Source organism: Rousettus aegyptiacus, unplaced genomic scaffold (genome assembly GCF_014176215.1).
Source record: "Rousettus aegyptiacus isolate mRouAeg1 unplaced genomic scaffold, mRouAeg1.p scaffold_m13_p_12, whole genome shotgun sequence".
NCBI lineage: Eukaryota > Metazoa > Chordata > Mammalia > Chiroptera > Pteropodidae > Rousettus > Rousettus aegyptiacus.
The window spans coordinates 24,770,151-24,784,598 of NW_023416287.1; the positions used below are offsets into that span (position 1 = coordinate 24,770,151).

The 14,448-nt window shown below is 39.8% G+C and overlaps 1 protein-coding gene across 9 annotated transcripts in view; it reads left to right on the top strand.

The window, feature by feature from the left end:
- Positions 1 to 14,448, top strand: part of SHLD1 (shieldin complex subunit 1) — a 66,943-nt gene that overhangs the window by 27,796 nt on the left and 24,699 nt on the right. Inside the window, exon 3 of one of the 9 annotated variants that reach the window (XM_036229650.1) lies at positions 3,944 to 7,770. The exons of the other annotated variants lie outside the window; for them this stretch is intronic. Within the exon in view, the coding sequence (XP_036085543.1) occupies positions 3,944 to 4,047 (104 nt within the window). The 3' untranslated portion in view covers positions 4,048 to 7,770. Of the gene's footprint in view, positions 1 to 3,943; positions 7,771 to 14,448 lie in introns of those variants that run through there. 9 annotated transcript variants of the gene reach the window in all.

Sequence of the window (14,448 nt, forward strand, 5' to 3'; positions counted from 1 at the left end):
TCACAAACAGCAATATTTCATCTTTTTTTTTATGGATGAGAATTTCAACAGGACATTCTTGAAGGCTTTAAGATATTTGTTCTTCACCTTGCTGGATTGCAGATCTCTTTGAGAATCTAATAGAAAGAATGAAAGCTTTCCCCAGGAAAAAAAGACGAGCTTCAAATGTGGCATGTGTTTTCATGGGACCTCACAGACTCCTGGACCTCAAATTTAACTTTTAAAGGAACAAAGTAAAAAAAACAAGAGGAGGCAATTGTGGGCTTGCTTTTGTGGGGCTGGAAGCCTGTCTCTTGCCTCCTCAGTCAAAACAGGAAGCTGCCTGTTCCTACAGCTGGATCAATAAAATTAACACGAAACATTAGTAAAGAGCAAGAAAAAAAATAATCTAGCTTCCACTTAGTCTGTCTATTACAAGACTTTAAACCTGCAGGCCAGCTTGGTTTGTTCAGCATCTGCCACATCCTGTAACCTTTCACTTTCTTAGGGTGATCTGTGACAGTACAAGAACGTTCCATTTATGGCCTAACACAAGGTGTACCCCAGGAATTCTGTTGCAGAAGTCGCACTTGATGTATGCATCCATCAGCGGTTTTTGTCACCTACTTTTGTGTACCAGTGCCACTTTACATTTTGTGACTGGCATGGAAACACGTGTTGGTGCATCAAATAGGAACTTGCACTCAGAAGCAGGATCTTGTTCGATTTTGCACGAGATGTTTCCTGTTGACTTGGAAAACTTGAAGTATTTGAAGGCAAGGGTAGAGAAAAATAACCCAAGAGAAGCGATATGTTCAAAGATGCCTTGGCAGTTTTACTGGAAAGCGGGTTGTATGCTAGTTGTGAAATAAAGCCTTTGCCTCAACTGTCCAGGAAATTTTGGTGGAGTCCAGGCAGCAGGAACCCTGGCACCATGCCACAGTGATCAGCTGAGGGAAAAACAAAAATCCTATAACACTAACCGCAAATGGCCTTTTTCCCTCCCAGAAGGTAGTATTGTCTTAAACCAGGGAAGGTGTACCTTCATGCCCAACTTATGAAGCTGCAGTAACGTGACTGCTTTTCTATTTCTCGCTCTTCTTTATAACCGGTGCCCCAGTCCCTCTTTTGCTTTCTCTAAATTAAGAAATTAGGCCTTAATAAGAGGTCCATTTTTTCAATTTCTTCAAAAAGGTAAAAAGTTGATTATTTAGGGGCAGACAGCAATATGGGAATGTAAATGCTTGAACTCTGCTAAATTTGTGATCAGACAGAGGTGGGCCAAACATGGTGGCTGACGGCTGAGCTTGGTGGCCTCAGTTTCTCTGTTGAATGGGGAGAAAGTACAGGGTTTCGGGCTTGAGGGGCTTTATCACTTTTTTTACTTGGTGTCCTTAGAAAAGTTAAAGAAATTCTCTGAGCCTCAGTTTTTTCGTATGTTTTATGGGGATAATAATACTTGCCCAGCGGAATTGGATACGTAATAGGTGTCACAAATGACAGTCTCCACCCCCACACTTTACCACCTGTTTAAGTATCAGATTCAGTTGTCCATGACGTATAGGTTTATGAAATGTACCTCTCTCCTCCTTATTGAAAATTAGAACATTTACTCATCTTTTTTCTCTCATATACCCTATCCATTGTGGTGGGTTAGAAGCACTAACCATTTCCTTGTATTACTGTGGGGAAGTGGATTATCTGCAATAAATGCCTTGTGTTCATTTTCATTCTAACCAGTCAGGCACAGAGTTTTGACAAACTACTTCCTAGAAGAAACCGAACAATTGAATTTTGGTAGAAATGGAACAGAGGGCCGTGGTGTTGTCCCAGGTGCTGGTGAGGTTAGCGAAATCTGCTTCTGGTCATGGACAGTTTTAGCATCACCATGTCAATGCAGAATGATGGGAGAGTTGGCTTTCCTAGCCATCTTGCCTGCCCGTGATATGCTGATCAGTTAAAATACCAATACTCCTTATTTAATCCCATGTGTTTGATTCTGTGCCCCCAGAGAATGTGAGCTGAGTAACCTGGGGTGGGGGAAGGTGCAGAGTGGTGGCAATAATGGTCACCACCTTCTCCATTAGAATGCCACATATTGTACCTTTCCACTACAAGACTTGCTTTTAGAATCCAAGAGTGAGTGGGCTTATAACCATTACCTGTAATTTTCTGCCTTGGATTCTCATTTTGTTCATGAACACACTGCCTTAGAAACTGGTTGCTATATGCATGGACTCAGACAGTGCCCACTGCTTTCAGCTGGAGCCCTGCAGAGCCGTGCCTTTCCCCGGCCAGCCTTTGCCTTGTGTCTCTCTCCTATGCTGGGCATAGGGCAGCTCTTGGCCACGTTTGATTGTGCTTGAATTGCGATTCAAAATTGGCACAATGATATCACTTTGGTTTAAAAAATATATCAAAATCCAGAAATACAGTGTAAACTTCTAACTTCTGAAAATAGTACCCATCCCAGTTATTCAAAGCAATTTCATAAGTAACAGAGTTCTATTTCTGTAGAATGTTCCTGATTTGGCACATTGCAAAAACCCTAGAATTATTTTAACATTGCTGGAAAAGAGTTACTTCTTAGATTTCCTTTTTGAGGGTATAGCCTTTCTTTGTTCAGCCTCAGAATTCACTCTCCTAGAAGTCATTGGTGATTTCAGACAATGAGCTCTGCAGAATAGCTCAGAGTATGTCTTTGTTCTTGTTGTAGACTTACTGCTACTAGTCCTTGGGAGAAGTCTCACTTCAGCATATGTATGATATTTACGATGCTTGTGATAAAGACATTTGTTATCCATTTCTTTAAAAAAAAATAGCCATAAAAATAAATAGTACAGAATATGGAGTGAAATGTAGAAGCTCTGGGTCTCCTTAATAGTTCTTCTTAGAGGTAATCATTGTAAATAACTTTTGTGTATCTTTCCAGATATTGTCTCTGCAATTACAAACACACACATACATACAGATACATGCATATTACACACAAACAGCACACATATCTATTTTTTAGAAATACAAATGGAATTTTACCATAGATACCATTTTTTATCTTCCTTTTTTCACTTAATGCTATATCAAGGTATCTTGCCAAGTTAGTACATGTAGATCTCATATTTTTAGTGGCTGCAGAGTGATCCAGTATATGGTTGAACTATAATTTATTTAACATGATGTCTCTTGATGGATGTTTAAGTTGTTGAGACTTTTTTACTCCCACAAACAATCTTGTAGTGGATCGCCTTGTACATATCTTACCCAGTGTGTTTGGTGAGTGAATATTCTCATTATTGAATCATAGCTTGAGAACTATATTGCTATATTTTAAATATTAGAGAATATTTATAATGAAGCCTAATGACTAGCTAACAAAAGATTTTCTTGTACACTTTTGTGTACAATAAATATATTTACAGATGGTAGAAGTGCTATAGAAGCCAATTTAAGTTAGGTTAATATTATTCAATAGGTTAATTCATGGCAAAATATTTGTTTTTGAACATCAAATTTATACACCATAAAGGAATTTAAGGGGGTGGCATTTTTAATGAGTTGTCATAGTTGCAGATGCAGAGTTGTGGCACATAGATCGTTAGAATGTACTTCCAGAGGTGGAACTAAAATAATAATTTCTCATAAGAGGAGGTGAGAAATGTTGGGGGCAGATTTTTTTTTCTTCTAAAACTGTGTTGATAAGTAATTAAAATGACAGATTTTTTTAAAAAAAATCACCGAAGAACTAGATGTATGACTGAATAATAGAAAAGATCTGAAAGAACATGTTTGCATAAAATAGACAATCCATTTTAATTCCGTGAAATTAATAGTTACTGTTTAGAGTAAATCTCGATAGCATTAACAGATATAGCTCTCCTTAAATAGATCCTTAGAACTAGATTCATTTGCTTGAAGTAAACAGTTAAATCTTTATTTCCTTCAATGGGTATATCTCTATGCCTAGGTAGCAGAGTTCATTTAGGAAAAGCTGCTGTCTCACATGAGATGGTCCCAGGTGCCACAGCCCAGCTATTCCTGAGAGGACTGCTGCTCTGCCACCAAGAATGAGCCAGTACAGCTGGACCTCCGCAGCTCCAGCTCCAGCCCAGGACTAGTTTTCTTCTAACTACTATTACCCTATATGTTATTACAGTTGCTTCTCTCCTTCCTCATTTGTGTAGATAACGCAATATTTACTCTACACCAGTGGTTCTCAACCAGGGGTGGTTTTGCCCCCCCCCCCCGCCCCCAGCGATATTTGGCAATGTTTGGAGATGTTTTTGGTTGTCACAACCATGGATGTACTACTGGCATCTAGGAGGTGGAGGCCAAGGATGCCACTAAGCTTCCTATGATGCACAAAACAGCCCCTCGTTTGCCCCTATGCCAATTTCAGGAGCTCTTTCTCCTCTCCAGGACTCTGTCTCACAAATTCCTGGCACCTCAAACTCCAGTCTCTGTCATCTCAGTAGGACACTGCTGTCCTCTACTTGGATTCTCACTCTTTACACTGTGGACCAGAAAGTATCTCCAGACAGAAAGCTGGGGCAGTCATAAATATCTCATTTCCCTTATTCCAGATCAAAATCCTATGCTACCTGTGTCCAATATATGAAGCCAGTTTTTTCGTATATTTTGTCTAGTTTTCTAGTTGTTTACAACAGAAGGACAAGTCTAGTACCAGTTACTTTGTCATCGCCAGGGACTATTTATTTAGATATTTTTTTCCTCCCAATATTTTTCTGTAGTAAGTAAAGGTAGGGATCTTGTCCACATTTTATAGGTTAGATGACACGGAGTTTCCAAGAGTAAGTAAGAGACTTGAAATGACATACTGAGTTGGTAGGATGGCTAGAATCATGGATCACAGGACCTGGCCCTTGCCTTATTAAACTAGATCCCACTCCTAGCCCTAAGCACACAACTGGATATTACTGGTTACCAGTGACAGAGACAAAAGCAGTGGAATAGAAGAAAAGGCTATTAAAAAGGCGATAGAAGAAAGGAGGAGGGGAAAGCTCTATAGCTGTATATTAGGAGAGAAATTCGGGACAGCTGTTATGACCCCAGGAGTTGCATCAGATATCATTCTCTGTCACTCATAATGGTAGCAAAATAATAGCCACCATTTCCTCTGCTCTTACCACTGTGCTGAGAGCCTCAGTGTATTATCTCATTTAATCTTCATTCTCTACCTAAAGAAGACACCATTATCCCTACTTTACAAATCAGGAAACCGAGAGAGGCAAAGCTATCTGCCCAGAGACACAGCGAATGTGCAGCAGTGCTGAGATTTGACCTAGATCTGTAGACTCCAAAGCTTGTGTTCTTTCATTATGATTTCCCATCAGGGCGTACTTCTTCCTGCCTCATTTTTGTTGACCTGCCTAATGCTTTCCCCACCTCATTCCTCCCCTTCAGGAGTACCATTTATTTTCTTATGACTTTAAAACCAATACATGCTAATTGGAGAATTTGGAAATACAGAACATTAGAAAGAAAAAAAATCATCTGTACCCTTACCCTTATCTGTTCTTTTCAATTCTAAACTTTGCTTATTAATGGTAATGCTCACCTTAATAACTGCTTTGCCTTCATCACATATAGTAAGTACTCAATGCATGCTAATTGATTTCAGGTACCATAGAAACTATATAGAATATTTAAAATCACATAACTTGCTAGAACAGTCACACCTTTGTGTTTATGCCTAAAGAACTACTGGATTCCAGTGGAAACACATGAGGACTCAATAGTCTTTTTTAAGTGCTTCAGGTATATGCCATGTTAAGTTTCATAGCCCTTCCAACTCCTTGCACCATGTTATACCCATATGCACTCAGCAGAAGCCCTTCAATTGATAGACCTTCAGAGACGGAAAGTAAATTCAATGCAGTTATTCATAGACTACTCAGTAAGTATGTACTATGTGCCAGGTAGTGTACTAGCTCTTAGGGTGAAGTGTGAGCTAGGTGCAATCTCTGCCTTCTTGGAATTTACCATCTAGTGATAGAAAAAACCAAGAAACTGGCCTCTGAAATGTTCAAATTAGAAGATAGTCTCCCACAGTGATCTTTTTACCAGGCAAACTCAGGCTGATTGTCATGGGAGGTTTAAAAAAAAAAAAATGGTTGTGAAAGATGAGGTAAAGTTCACAAAATAAAGAAGGGAAAATGTTACTTCAGGCTGATATTAGATGATAGCTTAGCCTGCTGCCATATCGTCTCACTAGACAAAGGTTTTATTTATGTCTCCTTTGGTCTCATCTTTTCGTCTCTAGGTTTGATGTTTAAGCTTTAACCTGGGCCTTTGATTCACACTGTTCTGGAGAAAGAGGCCAGGGATGACAAAAACCAGCCAGGCTGTAACTAAGACCCTGACATGTTATCCTAGATCCAGAGATGACTTAGAGCTACACAGGGAGAGCCTGCTGGAAAGGCTTCTTCCCTGAAGCCCCATACAACAAAGAGTTTCCCAATTCTTCTTTGAAATACACAGCTTGCTTGAGTGTTGAATGTCATGATAGCAACTTGTAGTCCTTTGAAAAACCTTTTTCTGTCTGAGTTTAATCAACAGAGAAAATAAAAAATTATAGATCCATCAGTTATTAATATGTTAAATAAAGGGCTTTAAAATTATGTAAGGGTCTGTGACTGACTTTTTTTAACCTCTAAAATGTAATTTGGCAAGAACTTTGTTATAGCATACTGGATATCGAGGGATAGGGAGTTTAATTATTTATCAGGAGTAACAACAAATTACCCCAAAACTCAGTAGCTTAAAACAACAAATATTCATTATCTTATAATTTCTGGGGGTCAGGAATCTGGGAATGGCTTAGCGGGGGGTTTCTGGAACAGGATCTCTAATGAGGTTCTAGTCAAGTTGAAGCCTTGACTAGAGCTAACAGATCAAGAAGATTCACTCATTGACTCTTGGCTGGAGTCTTCAGTTCTTCTCCACATAGGCCTCTTCGTAGGGCCACTGACTGTCCTCAAGATGTGGCAGTTGACTTTCCTCAGAGTGAGTCGTGAGACTGGTAACATCCACTCATCTCACGGGTTATTATTATGCTCACTGTGTGTCCTCAATGAGGCAACAGAATGGGCACAAAGTGCCATCTCGTCGTTTTCACTTGTGTTTCTTTGCCAATGAAATAATTTTTTTTTTTTTTTGGTAAAATACACTTAACATAAAAGTTATCATTTTAACCATTTTAAAGTTAATAGTTCAGTGGCATTAAATACATTCACATTGTTGTGTAGCCATTATCAGAACTTTTTCATCTTCCCAAACTGAAAATCTGTACCTATTAAACACATAACTCCCCACTCCCCTATTCCCTCAGCCTCTGGCAACCGCCATTCCACTTTCTGCCTCTGTGGATGAAATGCAATATGTTTTTTTCATATGTATTGGCCATTCATATTTCTTTACTTATGAAGTCTTTGAAAATATCCTTAGCCTGTTTTCTCTGTTGGGACATCAGTATTTTTCTCACTGAGTAGGAAGACTACAGCAGGAAAACTGAGGGTGAATGGATCAAGGATTTTTAGTTTTTTAGGCATTGTTAAAAGATTAGTGGTTTTTCTGTCTGCTCTTGACTTTTGAGAAATTTGCCTTCTTTGCCCCTTCCTGGATGCTAAATCAGATTCTCTCAAACATTTCCTCTCCTTTATAATGGGCTTGGCATTTATTTTCAGCTTTATTGAGGAATAAGTGATATAAAATATTGTATATACTTAGAGTATATAACATGATGATTTGATATAGATATATACTGTAAAATGATTACCAAGATCAAAATAAATAACACATCCATTACTCACATTGTTAATGTGTGTGTGTGTGTGTGTGTGTGTGTGTATGATAAGAATGCTTAAAGATCAAAAAAATGCCTTAGGCTTACAGCACTTATACAATGATAAAACCAAAGCCATAAACAACAAAACTAATGAATTAACAGCAATAATTTAATGTTATACAGTATATTGTTTTGCCGAAAATAAAATGCAGCATACAACATGAATATGACCCCAAAATGACAATCAAACAATCAATCACAAAAAAAAAAAAAGAGAGAGAGAGAGAGAGAGAGAGAAAGAAATAAAATAAATGGGCTTGACTGGCTCTTCTCAGGCAGGGAGCTGGGCTCCAGGGGTCTTTGGTGCCTCCACGGGTCCAGCCTGAGGCTGGTTGATGTCTGGGTCTATAGGAAGCCTTGCTGTTTCTGCCTCTTCTAAGGATCACCCTATGAGCTCATAACCTTGTTTCTTGCTTCTTATTTTACTGAGAACATCTGAACACTCCTGCCTGGCCCCTGGGTGCCCTCACCTGTCACAGTGGGTGAATTGTCTGTGCTTCTACTTAACGCCGATCCCGTCACTTGGATGCAACACCCAACTCCTCTCTCCTAGTCACAGATATCATGCCTTCGATTACCTCTTCTCTCCTGAATTATTGATTTTCCCCTCTTGACTGGCACATTTTAGTAACATAAAACATGCTGTAATAATCTCCCATCTTAAGAAAAAGAAAAGAAATCCTCCCTTGACCCTGGTTTGCTCTTCGGCTGTTGCTCCATTTTTCTGTTCCTTTTTTTTATAGCAAAGGACTTTGAAAGATGAGTCTAATTTGTCAATGCCCACTCTCTCCATTCTTCCCTTCCCAGTTTCTCTCCAGCTGACTGCAACTTTTTGCCTCTCGTCCCACCCACCCCTCCATCCACCCACTCCATGCACTCGACCACTGCTGTTGTTATGGACTTGGTCATATGGCCACACTTGGCAACCAAGGTGGCTGGCAAATGCCACCTAGATGTGAGCTCATGGAAGGAGAAATCAGATTTGGGGGACAGGTAGCATGGAGAAAAGGGGAACTCTTTCAGAGTTACTACTGAAGTAGAAGGGAGCATGATGTAATGTACTGTTTCCTCCATGTCAACCTTAACTGAAGAATTTCAAGAACCAAAGGTGATTTTGAATAACATAGGCCCTGCCCACAGGGGCAGTGCTGCTTTTTGTATAGTCAGAGCCTAGAGAAACAGACCAGAAACCATGCTTCCTGTAGGTAGGCAGCCAGCTCCTAACCTTGACTTTAGAAGATGAAGGTTGCTTTTTTGTAATGTAAACAATTGAGTTCTTTATTAGTGATATCCATAAATGTTGCTATTCTATATTTCTATCCAGGAAGGGAGTTTTCTCCTATAACATGATTTTTTTTTTTTTTAAATAAATAAGAACTTGAATTCTGTTGCAGGAAAGGGGTACAAATATACATTTGTTAACCAAGCAGAATACACAGATACTTTGCTTTAGAACTTGCAACTAAAATGCTGGTTCATGTGGCTGGTTCATTAGATGTCATGAGTTTGCATTTTTAAGGGAAAAATGTACATATGGAGCAATTTTATGATAAACTTTCTAATTTTCAATGTAGATTGAAGTTTGAGTCTTCCCAGTTTTATTTGAAGATCCTAAAATTTAGATTGCCTTTTGAAATCCTAATGTTCGCATTGCATTTTTCAAATCTAAAGTTGTGGGTCAATTAACATATTGTGATCCATATACATACCTTGGCCTTCGTGGTCATCAGAGGCCTTAGTTTCCTTTTGGAAACTACTGGATAGCTTAGGCTGTTATAAATGGAGAGTAAGTTCCTCTTGTGGAGGATTTAAGGATGATTCCAGCACAACTGCAGAAATTACACTCGGGGAGGCATGTGAAATGAAAGGACTTTTCAGGAGGGAGGAACGGCAGACCATACAAGGGGTCACATGGGAGGAACACCTGAGAGCAGACTCAACCAAGCAAGTGGGAGCCAGGAGACAGCAGCCACAAGCACTTGCCCAAGTTGCGAGGGGATTTTTTTTCTTTTGGTGTGTTCAAATGTCACTTGGTCATAAGGGAGGGCAAGGAGAGAAATTGTAGCAGGGACTAGCTTTATGACACTGGTAAACCTGGTCACCTGGCAGTTGCTCACAGGCTGTTTGTGAAGATGTCGAGGCACCAGGAAAATCTGAAGTTTTAAAGATTGACAATATACCTAGCTAACCACATCCCTTCCAAAATACATTATGGGCCCTCTCCTTCCACTGTACCCAGAGAGAGGGTGTACTCCTTTAAAACAAATTAGCAGTTTGAACCTGAAAGAATTCACAATAGTGTCAGCTTTTTTTGTCTCCTGTTAACATTAATGTGTAGAATATCACTGATTAACCCGCGTCATAGGCCAGCCACCTCCTCTTGCATAGGAAAGCAGAGTGTACATATAATCATGGCAACCTGCCTTTGAAGGACTGTAGAAATGGACCACTTCCTGTATTCTCATCTTTAACTGTGCATGGGACCCAGCATGAGAACATGAACAGAATAAGGCAGAGGCCAGTCGATACTGTCAGTAGCTCTTACAGAACACCCACCACGTGGCTGCAAGCCCCCGGCCGACGTGTCTAAAAGCTCATTATTGGATTCCTCATTATATCCTCAGCTGGGCTGGCACGCTCGGCAGCCCACAGTGCAAATGAAAAATACATAAGTCTGACTAGGGAGGATTTTACCTTCCTCTCTTTGTCCTTAAGGAAAGAAAGTGATTGCTGTGGAAGTTATTTCTGATATTAATAGGAATGTGTTAGTTGGACTTTGCTGGTCAGAGGAAGACAGCCTGAGTTAAAATGGTGAGATGCCATTTAAAATAACTAAAAGGAGGTGTGCCACGCTGTTTTTCCACATCTCTAGTACTCCTCATTTTCAGAGCACTGTTGTTTTCATGATCTTATCTGCTGTAAGAGACCTTAAACAAATGCTATTATGCATCTGACTATATGGGAAGCACAGTTGGCATTTTCTGTATCACTGGGGGTTGCAACGTAAGTACCATCGGAGGGAGCCCTGGGCCTGGCAGAAGACAGTGATTGCTATGGGTCCAGCTGGCATCAAGGGCTTTTTTTTTTTTTTTTTTTTTTTTTTACCATCGGTAAATAAGGACTTGGCTGCAGGTTATATTTTTGTGCTGTTCAGATTTTGCTTTTGGTTATCCTTTGTTGGTCTGTGATCAAGTAATTTATTACATTTAGATGGTAACAAATTATAATTAAATTCTTTACTCTCTAAGCTTCCACAGGAAACATTATCAGGGTTTATCAACTATTTGTAACCACAATCCTCCTTTTCCCATATTTAAATAACTATTTACATATATATATACAATATACATATGTATACATATATATATATATTTGGTGATATGAGGTTTCTTGGGAATATAATTACAGTTTTATAGCAGAACCGACTATAATTTATTTGGACACGATCTTTTTTTCTTTTTCTTTCTTTCTTTTTTTTTTTTTTTTGTTTGAGGATTTCTACCATACCTGCACAAAATTCTGCATTGTTATGAGGCAGAGTTTGTATGAAGTAACAAGATTTTCTTCAAGCAGCCTTACTTTAGCAATCTACACTAACAGCTTTCCCAAGAATTGTCATCTTCAGTGCCTTGGCACCTACAAGATCTTGAATGCTAGAGTCCCCTTGTTTGCCCCATCCAGAGGGGTCAGTCTAGCACAGAGGCTGAGAACATGACTCTGGGACTAGACTTCCCTGGATTTGAATCTGAGCTTCATCGCTTACTAGCTGGGGACCTTGAAGAAGTCACTTGATCTCTCTGTGCCTAAGTTTCATCATCTGTTAAATGGGGTGCCTCATAAGGAAGGTGTAAGAGTTAAATGAGTTATGCTAAAGCCTGTGGAATAATGCCTGGCACATGGTAGGTTTCACATAAGTGCTGTGGTCTTTAGCGAGTCTGTCACTCCACCTCCCCCATCACCCTACGCTCTTCACCCTCATCATGACGTTCCACGCACCCCCCACCCCCAGTCCTCTCCCATGGGCATCTCCCTCTCTGCATTTGCCTCTAATGCCTTCATCAGGCCCCCAATGTCCTTGCCGCATGACTGAATTAATTCAGGTCCTGTTGGAGAAGAATAACACAGTCCAACCAGGTAATTTGAGGAAAGCTTAATAAAGAGATTATGTACAAAGATGTGAGCAGCTGTGAGGAAACCACAAGAGGAAGCACAGTACCTGGGCTTAGCAACCCTGAGAGTGTCTGCTCTCAGGAGCTGTGTCGAGTGGGCTGCCTGATGGGAGCTACCAGCTTGTGGAGGGATGCAGCCAGCTCACGGCAACCACCCAGGAAGGGAGCCAGGGAAGTAAATCGTACAACCCCACCTTTCTCCCTCCTTGCATCTCCTGCCGTGCTTCCCCATGGTCACCAACTCCAAGACAGAGGGCCAGGGTGCCCACCTTTGCAGTCCATGTAGTCAGCCTTACAGGGCAGAGCAGGGTCAAGCCAGGTGGATCTAGACCAGAGAATAGGTGGAAAATAACTGCACAGTGCCCCTTGGTACTTGTCTGCAGTCCCCACTGAAGCCTTGAGTTGTGTCCCCTTGCACTGGGATCCACGCCCATCTCTCCACACACAGGCCCCCTCTGTCTCTGCTCCCATACCCACTGCTCTGGTCTCCTCCCTGCCACTTGGCTGGCCAGTCTTCAAGCTGCTCATCAAAGACCCCATGATTTTTGTACCTCTTTTCAACTGTTCATGGCTATTTCTTTACCAAGGAGTTCCCTTCCTTCCTTCTCGGCCCAGAGAAATGCTGATATTCATATGATCCAGCCCAAATACCCTTGTTCTCTGCAGTCTTTCTTGCCTCCAGTTAGATTCCATTACAGCTGACTCTATATGTACTTCATTAAGCTGCATTTCATGTTGTGGTCTAGAGGGTTACTTGTGGGACTACTTCTCTGAAGACCAGACCATCCACTCTTTGAGGACCGACCATGCCATACTCATCTCTGCATTTTTTTGTGGCACCTCCTAGTGGGTGAAATAAAAATGAGTACTCAAAAAAATTAGTTGTATTGAAATGATTAATGGAAAGATGCAATAAATATCACTTACCTGGCTAAAGATGGTATTAGCTACAAATAATGGATTCTGCAGATTTAACACTGGTTCACTATATTGCATATTGTATATAACCAAATCCACTCCTGACACTGTCCCCCATCCAGATTTACTTGCTGTCGTATTCTCTAGGGGCACCCTATGTTGTCACTTATTAGAATTTATCTGCATAGTTATTTATCCCTTGTTTTACCTTCTCTTCTAAAGTTTAGCTCCGTGAAAAGAGAAACCATATCTGTGATGTTCATCACAGTCTCCAGACCTTAGAACAGTGTGTAGTACATAACAGATTCTTCAGAAATATTTGTTGAATGAATAAATACATTGATCACAATACTACATGATATGTCATAACCTCAGGAGGCCAGTAGAGTGGGGATCCTCGGTGCCAGAAAAGGGCCCATGAAGTTCCTTGCCATGACCCGCAAGTCATTCCTTACTGCTTAAAGAGGCCATTTCTTTATGACCCTTCTCTCTCATCATAACAGGACCCCTTTCCACTTATGGGAGACCAGGTCATGTACCAAGAACAAATTCCCTTTTCTATTTCCATAGGGAATATAATATTTGGGTAATTATTTTTCTGAAATTTTTCTATTTCTCATTTCTCTTTTGCCACCTGTGTTTATTTGTAGTTTCTTTATCTGATGGTGCCAAGCAAAATCTGATTGTTATTTGGCCCATTTCAAACCTATTCTATAATTTCGATAATGTATAATAGGTAGTATCAGTTCTTATAAAGGAAAATGGGCATCATTTTATATTATTCACTATTGTGATAGTCTAACTAGATTTTATTATGAATGAATGACTTCAGAGAGTTCTTTTTAAAGGTCACAAATGATGTTTAATATCCTCAAAAGAGATTTTACTTTTTGGAAACAGGAAGTAGCAACACAGCCTGGAAGCCTTAATTTATTCAAGCCCTACCATTGCTCAGTCATCTTTTCATCTGCCATTTTTCTGAGTTTTAATATCCTGGAAAAAAATGTCTGGAAAGGAAATTAAACTTGGGTTTGTGATAACAGGGCTCCTATGATGCTTCTATACTGAAGAGATTAGAAAGAGATCCTGACTAAACAAACAAACAGACAAACAAACAAAAATAAAACCCAACAACAACGAAACCCCCCAAACAACAAAAAGCAATTAGTTTGGAGAGACTAAGTAGGATTGTCTAAAGTAAAAACTTGAAAAAATTGGACAGATGGACTTCATAGATTCAGAGAATATTAACTCTGGTCCCATGTTATGACAGGTTTTTATTGACACATCTGTTGCAAACTAATTGCCTCTTTTCTGCCTGTTAACTGAAGTTTAAGTTTGGGGGTTTTGCAATAGAAGCAGTTCAAAGCTCAACACTGTCATATTTTTTGTTAATTTACCAGTGAGTGGTTGGGTTTATATGGATAATTTGATTTATTTTGAAGATAATTATAATGATAAGTGTGTTTTACTAGACATCTTGTCCTTTATAATATAATTTGCCTTTAACTACAGTAT